The 8,701-nt window shown below is 62.5% G+C and overlaps 1 protein-coding gene across 3 annotated transcripts in view; it reads left to right on the top strand.

The window, feature by feature from the left end:
- The window catches only part of GYS1 (glycogen synthase 1), a 40,748-nt gene that overhangs the window by 593 nt on the left and 31,454 nt on the right, over positions 1-8,701 (top strand). For 2 of the 3 annotated variants that reach the window (XM_058859771.1, XM_058859768.1), the window contains exons 1-3: positions 68-156; positions 1,793-1,910; positions 6,786-6,967. In XM_058859771.1, coding sequence (XP_058715754.1) covers positions 1,793-1,910; positions 6,786-6,967 — 300 coding nt within the window. In that variant the 5' untranslated portion in view covers positions 68-156. Of the gene's footprint in view, positions 1-67; positions 157-1,792; positions 1,911-6,785; positions 6,968-8,701 lie in introns of those variants that run through there. The other variant, XM_058859770.1, reaches the window with a different exon arrangement.

Raw genomic sequence — 8,701 nt, 5'->3', positions numbered from 1 at the left:
CCCCCGCGTGCCGCCCCTCCCGCCCGTCCCCCCTCTCACCCCCGCCTCGACCAATCAGCGCCGGGGGGCGTGGCCTCGGCGGGGGGAGTGGGCGTGGCCTGTGCGGACGGGGGGCGGGAGGGGTCAGTCCGCGATCAGCTGCGGGAGCGCGGGGAGGTGAGGGGGGGGGCGGCCAAAGGGACCCCCCCCCGGAGCAAGGAACCCCCCCCGGGACCCCCCCACGGGGAGGGGTCCCCTCCTGGGGGGGGTCCCGTGAGGGTGGGGGAGTCCCCGGGGGGGGTCCTCGTGCTCCTGGAGAAGTTTGGAGCGGTGGGGGGGCTCCCTTGGGGGGGGGTCCCAAGAGTTGGGGGGGGTCCTTAGGGGGGTCTCAGAGGCCTGGGGGGGGTCCTGGGGGTCTCTTGGGGTCCTGGACGGGGGTGGAGGGGGGGGATGAGGACAGGGGGGCACCCATGAGTGAGGGGGGGTCCCAAATGGGAGTTTTTTGGGGGGGGGGCGATATGGGAAGAGAGCCTGGGAGGGGCTGGGGGGGGTCCCATGAGAGTGGGGGGGTCCTGGGGGGGTTCTCGTGGCGTTTGGGGGGGGTCGTGGGGTCATGGGGAGGGGTCCCATGGGTGGGGGGAGATCCTGGGGGGCTTATGGGGTCCTTTTGGGGGGGTCCCATGGGTGGGGGGAGATCCTGGGGGGGTTATGGGGTCATGGGGAGGGGTCCTGTGGGTGGGGGGAGATCCTGGGGGGGTTATGGGGTCATGGGGAGGGGTCCCATGGGTGGGGGGAGATCCTGGGGGGGTTATGGGGTCCTTTTGGGGGGGGGTCCCATGGGTGGGGGGAGATCCTGGGGGGGTTATGGGGTCATGGGGAGGGGTCCCATGGGTGGGGGGAGATCCTGGGGGGGGTTATGGGGTCCTTTTGGGGGGGTCCCATGGGTGGGGGGAGATCCTGGAGGGGATTATAGGGTCATGGGGAGGGGTCCCATGGGTGGGGGGAGATCCTGGGGGGGGTTATGGGGTCCTTTTGGGGGGGTCCCATGGGTGGGGGGAGATCCTGGGGGGGTTATGGGGTCATGGGGAGGGGTCCCATGGGTGGGGGGAGATCCTGGGGGGGTTATGGGGTCATGGGGAGGGGTCCCATGGGTGGGGGGAGATCCTGGGGGGGGTTATGGGGTCATGGGGAGGGGTCCCATGGGTGAGGGGAGATCCTAGGGGGGTTATGGGGTCCTTTTTGGGGGGGGTCCCATGGGTGGGGGGAGATCCTGGGGGGGTTATGGGGCCATGGGGAGGGGTCCCATGGGTGGGGGGAGATCCTGGGGGGGTTATGGGGTCCTTTTGGGGGGGTCCATGGGTGGGGGGAGATCCTGGGGGGGTTATGGGGTCCTTTTGGGGGGGTCCCATGGGTGAGGGGAGATCCTGGGGGGGGTTATGGGGTCATGGGGAGGGCTCCCATGGGTGGGGGGAGATCCTGGGGGGGGTTATGGGGTCATGGGGAGGGGTCCCATGGGTGGGGGGAGATCCTGGGGGGGTTATGGGGTCATGGGGAGGGGTCCCATGGGTGAGGGGAGATCCTGGGGGGGTTATGGGGTCCTTTTGGGGGGGTCTCATGGGTGGGGGGAGATCCTGGGGGGGTTATGGGGTCCTTTTGGGGGGGTCCCATGGGTGGGGGTCACCCCATAGGAGATCTCCATTGTGGAGACCCCCCCCCAAATCCAATCCCAACCCCTATTTTGGGGGTTTCTCGGGGTTCTGAGCCCCCCCCAGCCCCATTTTGGGGGTCCTGACGGGGTTTGGGGGTCCGGCAGATGCCGCTGGCCCGCAGTGTGTCCGTGAGCTCCCTGCCGGGGCTGGAGGACTGGGGGGGTCCCGGCGCCCCCGACAACGTCGTGCTCTTCGAGGTGGCCTGGGAGGTGGCCAACAAAGGTGAGACCCCCCCCCCAAAAAATAACAGAACACCCCCAAATCCCACCCTGAGATCCTCCAGGAATTGCCAGGGAGCTGCTGGGATCTTTGGGATCTCCTAAAACCTCTCCTGAGCCCCCCACCCCGTGGATGTTTGGGGTCACCTGGAGCCCTTGGAGCCCTCCCAGGCACCTGAGACCCCCCCCCAAAATCCCTTCTGGATCCACCCTGATCCCCTCAGACACCTGAGACCCCCCCCAAAATCCCTTCTGGACCCCCCCTGATCCCCTCAGACACCTGAGACCCTCCCCAGATCCCTTCTGGACCCCCCCTGATCTCCTCAGACACCTGAGACCCCCCCAAAATCCCTTCTGGACCCGCCCTGATCCCCTCAGACACCTGAGACCCTCCCCAGATCCCTCCTGGGACCCCCTGGATTACCCCCAAACCCCTGGGACCCTCCCCAAAACCCCTCCTGAACCCCCCTGGGACCCCCCCAAATCCCTCCTGAACCCCTCTGGATTCACCCCAAACCCTTGAGACCCCCCCAGATCCCTCCTGAGCCCCCCTGGAACCCCCCCAAATCCCTCCTGAACCCCCCTGGATTCTCCCCAAACCCCTGGGACCCCCCCAAATCGCTCTTGAGCCCCCCTGGGACCCCCCCAAATCCTTCCTGAACCCCCCTGGATTCTCCCCAAACCCCTGGGACCCCTCAAATCCCTCCTGGGACCCCCCAAATTTTCCCCAAACTCTCCCTGGATGACCTGGGACCCCCCCAAATCCCTCCTGAGCACCCCTTGGGGTCCCTCAAACCCCTCCTGAGCCCCCCTGGATTCCCCCCAAACCTCTGGGACCCCCCCCAGATCCCTCCTGAACACCCCCCAGGACCCCCCAAATCCCTTCTGAGCCCCCCAGATTCCCCCCAAACCCCTGGGACCCCCCAAATCCTTCCTGAACATCCCTTGGGGTCCCCCAAATCCCTCCTGAGCCCCCCTGGGACCCTCCAGATCCCTTCTGAGCCCCCCTGGGACCCCCCAGATCCCTCCTGAGCCCCCCTGGATTCCCCCCAAACCCCTGGGACCCCCCAAATTTTCCCCCAATCTCTCCCTGGATGACCTGGGACCCCCCAAATCCCTCCTGAGCCCCCCTGGGACCCCCCAAATCCCTCCTGAGCCCCCCTGGGACCCCCCAAATCCCTCCTGAGCCCCCCTGGGACCCCCCAAATCCCTCCTGATCCCCCCTGGGACCCTCCAAATCCCTCCTGATCCCCCCTGGGACCCCCCTAAATCCCTTCTGAGCCCCCCTGGATTCCCCCCAAATCCCTTCTGAGCCCCCCTGGGACCCCCCAAATCCCTCCTGAGCCCCCCTGGATTCCCCCCAAATCCCTTCTGAGCCCCCCTGGGACCCCCCAGATTTCCCCCCAAACTCTCCCTGGATAACCTGGGACCCCCCAAATCCCTCCTGAGCCCTCCTGGATTCCCCCCAAACCCCCAGAACCCCCCAAACTCTCCCTGGATGACCTGGGACCCCCCCAAATCCCTCCAGAGCCCCCCTGGGACCCCCCAAATCCCTTCTGAGCCCCCCTGGGACCCCCCAGATTTCCCCCCAAACTCTCCCTGGATAACCTGGGACCCCCCAAATCCCTCCTGGGACCCCCTGGATTCCCCCCAGACCCCCTGGGACCCCCCCGAATTGGGATTTGAGGAGGGTCGCGGCGCAGCGAGGGTTAAACGGGAGCCGCGGTGCATTGTGGGAAACTCCGAGAGCATCACCCCCCCCCCCCCCCCAGGCCGAGGTGCATTGTGGGAGCGCTTCCTGCCGCGGTGCACCCTGGGAGACTCCGGGGCCTGGTCCAGCCCTTCCCGCGGGGCATTGTGGGAATCTCCGGGGGCAGGATGGGATGTCCCACAATGCACCGGGGCAACCCCAAATTTGGGGGTTCCCAGGAGGGGATTTGGGGTCCCAAGAGGGGATTTGGGGTTCCCAGGAGGGGAATTGGGGTCCCAGGAGGAGATTTGGGGTGTCCCAGGTGTCCTGGGCTGGAATTTGGGGTCCCAGGAGGGGATTTGGGGTTCCTGGGCTGAGATTTGGGGTTCCAGGAGGGAATTTGGGGTTCCCAGGGCTGGGATTTGGGGTCCCAGGAGGGGATTTGGGGTTCCCAGGAGGGGAATTGGGGTCCCAGGAGGAGATTTGGGGTGTCCCAGGTGTCCTGGGCTGGGATTTGGGGTTCCTGGGTTGGGATTTGGGGTTTCCAGGAGGGGATTTGGGGTCCCAGGAGGGGATTTGGGGTTCCCAGGAGGGGATTTGGGGTCCCAGGGCTGGGATTTGGGGTCCCAGGAGGGGATTTGGGGTTCCTGGAGGGGATTTGGGGTTCCCAGGGCTGGGATTTGGGGTCCCAGGAGGGGATTTGGGGTGTCCCGGGTGTCCTGGGCTGGGATTTGGGGTCCCAGGAGGGGATTTGGGGTTCCCAGGGCTGGGATTTGGGGTCCCAGGAGGGGATTTGGGGTGTCCCAGGTGTCCTGGGCTGGGATTTGGGGTTCCTGGGCTGGGATTTGGGGGTTCCCAGGTGTTCGGGGTGTCCATGAACCCCCTTTTTGGGGTACTTGAATCCTTTTTGGCCCCCCAAATTCAGGGGGTTCATCACGGTTCTGCCCCATGGCTGATCCTGAGAGCCCCAGGTGTGTCCTGGGCTGGGATTTGGGGTCCCAGGAGGGGATTTGGGGTGTCCCAGGTGTCCTGGGCTGGGATTTGGGGTCCCAGGAGGGGATTTGGGGTCCCAGGAGGGGATTTGGGGGTTCCCAGGTGTTTGGGGTGTCCCTGAACCCCCTTTTTGGGGTGCCTAAAATCTTTTTGACCCCCCCAAATTCAGGGGGTTCATCACGGTTCTGCCCCATGGCTGATCCTGAGAGCCCCAGGTGTGTCCTGGGCTGGGATTTGGGGTTCCCAGGTGTATCCTAGGTTTGGATTTGGGGTTCCCAGGTGTGTCCTGGGCTGGGATTTGGGGTCCCAGGAGGGGATTTGAGGTCCCAGGAGGGGATTTTGGGGTTCCCAGGTGTTTGGGGTGTCCCTGAACCCCCTTTTTGGGGTCCCTGAACCCTTTTTGACCCCACAAATTCAGGGGGTTCATCACGGTTCTGCCCCATGGGGTTTTTTGGGTTCCCAGGTGTGTCCTGGGCTGGGATTTGGGGTCCCAGGAGGGGATTTTGGGGTTCCAGGAGGGGATTTGGGGGTTCCCAGGTATTTGGGGTGTCCCTGAACCCCGTTTTTCCCCCCGAAACCGGCAGTGGGGGGGATCTACACGGTTCTACCCCGTGGGTCATCCTGAGAGCCCCAGGTGTGTCCTGGGCTGGGAATTGGGGTTCCAGGAGAGGATTTGGGATTCCTGGGCTGGGATTTGGGGTCCCAGGAGAGGATTTGGGATTCCTGGGCTGGGATTTGGGGTTCCTGGGCTGGGATTTTGGGGTTCCCAGGTGTTTGGGGTGTCCCTGAACCCCCTTTCTCCCCCCGGAACCGGCAGTGGGGGGGATCTACACGGTTCTGCCCCGTGGCTGATCCACAGGAGCTGTGTGGGGTTTTTTGGGTTCCCAGGTGTGTCCTGGGCTGGGATTTGGGGTCCCAGGAGAGGATTTGGGGTCCCAGGAGGGGATTTGGGGTTCCCAGGTATTTGGGGTGTCCCTGAACCCCGTTTTTCCCCCTGAAACCGGCAGTGGGGGGGATCTACACGGTGCTGCCCCATGGCTGATCCACAGGAGCTGTGTGGGGTTTTTTGGGTTCCCAGGTGTGTCCTGGGCTGGGATTTGGGGTCCCAGGAGGGGATTTGGGGTCCCAGGAGGGGATTTTGGGGTTCCCAGGTATTTGGGTGTCCCTGAACCCCCTTTTCCCCCGTTTTTCCCCCCGGAACCGGCAGTGGGGGGGATCTACACGGTGCTGCCCCATGGCTGATCCACAGGAGCTGTGTGGGGTTTTTTGGGTTCCCAGGTGTGTCCTGGGCTGGGATTTTGGGGTTCCAGGAGAGGATTTGAGGTCCCAGGAGGGGATTTTGGGGTTCCCAGGTGTTTGGGGTGTCCCTGAACCCCGTTTTTCCCCCCGGAACCGGCAGTGGGGGGGATCTACACGGTGCTGCCCCATGGGTCATCCTGAGAGCCCCAGGTGTGTCCTGGGCTGGGATTTGGAGTTCCAGGAGAGGATTTGAGGTCCCAGGAGGGGATTTGGGGTCCCAGGAGCGGATTTGGGGTCCCAGGAGGGGATTTGGGGTTCCAGGAGCGGATTTGGGGTTCCAGGAGCGGATTTGGGGTCCCAGGAGGGGATTTGGGGTTCCAGGAGCGGATTTGGGGTTCCCAGGTGTATCCTAGATTTGGATTTGGGGTTCCCAGGTGTGTCCTGGGCTGGGATTTGGGGTCCCAGGAGGGGATTTGGGGTTCCAGGAGAGGATTTGGGGTCCCAGGAGGGGATTTTGGGGTTCCCAGGTATTTGGGGTGTCCCTGAACCCCGTTTTTCCCCCCGAAACCGGCAGTGGGGGGGATCTACACGGTGCTGCCCCATGGCTGATCCACAGGAGCTGTGTGGGGTTTTTTGGGGTGTCCCAGGTGTGTCCTGGGCTGGGATTTGGGGTCCCAGGAGGGGATTTGGGGTCCCAGGAGAGGATTTGGGGTTCCAGGAGGGGATTTTGGGGTTCCCAGGTGTTTGGGGTGTCCCTGAACCCCGTTTTTCCCCCCGAAACCGGCAGTGGGGGGGATCTACACGGTTCTACCCCATGGGGTTTTTTGGGTTCCCAGGTGTGTCCTGGGCTGGGATTTGGGATTCCTGGGCTGGGATTTGGGGTCCCAGGAGGGGATTTTGGGGTTCCCAGGTGTTTGGGGTGTCCCTGAACCCCGTTTTTCCCCCCGGAACCGGCAGTGGGGGGGATCTACACGGTGCTGCAGACCAAGGCGCGGGTGACGGCCGACGAGTGGGGCGAGAGCTACGTCCTGGTGGGGCCCTACGTGGAGAGCAGCGTCCGCACCCAGGTGGAGCTGCTGGAGCCGCCCCAGCCCGCCCTGCGCCGCACCCTGGCTGCCATGAACGCACAGGGATGCAAGGTGGGCACAGGGGACACCTGGGGACACCTGGGGACACACAAAATACACCTGGGACACCTGGGGACACACCTGGGGACACCTGGGGACACACAAAATATACCTGGGGACACCTGGGGACACACCTGGGGACACCTGGGGACACACAAAATATACCTGGGGACACCTGGGGACACACCTGGGGACAGCTGGGGACACCTGGGGACACACCTGGGGACACACAAAATACACCTGGGACACCTGGGGACACCTGGGGACAGCTGGGGACACACCTGGGGACAGCTGGGGACACCTGGGGACAGCTAAAATACACCTGGGACACCTGGGGACACACCTGGGGACACACAAAATACACCTGGGGACAGCTAAAATACACCTGGGGACAGCTGGGGACACCTGGGGGGATATTTTGGCGTCAGGGAAGGAATTTTGGGGTCAGAGGAGGAGTTTTGGGGTCAGGGAAGGAGTTTTGGGGTCAGAGAATCAGTTTTGGGGTCAGGGAGGGAATTTTGGGGTCAGGGAAGGAATTTTGGGGTCAGAGGATCAGTTTTGGGGTCAGGGAAGGAATTTTGGGGTCAGGGAAGGAGTTTTGGGGTCAGAGGATCAGTTTTGGGGTCAGAGGATCAGTTTTGGGGTCAGAGGATCAGTTTTGGGGTCAGGGAAGGAGTTTTGGGGTCAGAGGATCAGTTTTGGGGTCAGAGGAGGAGTTTTGGGGTCAGAGGATCAGTTTTGGGGTCAGGGGAGGAGTTTTGGGGTCAGGGAAGGAATTTTGGGGTCAGAGGATCAGTTTTGGGGTCAGAGGATCAGTTTTGGGGTCAGAGAAGGAGTTTTGGGGTCAGAGGATCAGTTTTGGGGTCAGGGAGGGAATTTTGGGGTCAGGGAAGGAATTTTGGGGTCAGAGGATCAGTTTTGGGGTCAGGGAAGGAGTTTTGGGGTCAGAGGATCAGTTTTGGGGTCAGGGGAGGAATTTTGGGGTCAGGGGATCAGTTTTGGGGTCAGGGAAGGAGTTTTGGGGTCAGAGGATCAGTTTTGGGGTCAGGGAAGGAGTTTTGGGGTCAGAGGATCAGTTTTGGGGTCAGGGAAGGAGTTTTGGGGTCAGAGGATCAGTTTTGGGGTCAGGGAAGGAATTTTGGGGTCAGGGATGGAGTTTTGGGGTCAGGGGAGGAGTTTTGGGGTCAGGGAAGGAGTTTTGGGGTCAGGGAAGGAGTTTTGGGGTCAGAGGATCAGTTTTGGGGTCAGAGGATCAGTTTTGGGGTCAGGGAAGGAGTTTTGGGGTCAGAGGAGGAGTTTTGGGGTCAGAGGATCAGTTTTGGGGTCAGAGGATCAGTTTTGGGGTCTGGGAAGGAGTTTTGGGGTCAGAGGAGCAGTTTTGGGGTCAGGGAAGGAATTTTGGGGTCAGGGAAGGAATTTTGGGGTCAGAGGATCAGTTTTGGGGTCAGGGAAGGAGTTTTGGGGTCAGGGAAGGAGTTTTGGGGTCAAGGAAGGAGTTTTGGGGTCAGGGAAGGAGTTTTGGGGTCAGAGGATCAGTTTTGGGGTCAGAGGATCAGTTTTGGGGTCAGGGAAGGAGTTTTGGGGTCAGGGAAGGAGTTTTGGGGTCAGAGGATCAGTTTTGGGGTCAGGGGAGGAATTTTGGGGTCAGGGGATCAGTTTTGGGGTCAGGGAAGGAGTTTTGGGGTCAGAGGATCAGTTTTGGGGTCAGAGGATCAGTTTTGGGGTCAGGGAAGGAATTTTGGGGTC

Source organism: Poecile atricapillus, chromosome 30, assembly GCF_030490865.1.
Source record: "Poecile atricapillus isolate bPoeAtr1 chromosome 30, bPoeAtr1.hap1, whole genome shotgun sequence".
NCBI classification, from domain to species: Eukaryota; Metazoa; Chordata; class Aves; order Passeriformes; family Paridae; genus Poecile; species Poecile atricapillus.
The sequence above is the reverse complement of the archived record's forward strand: the minus strand, read 5'-3'. Positions and strand labels throughout refer to the sequence as shown.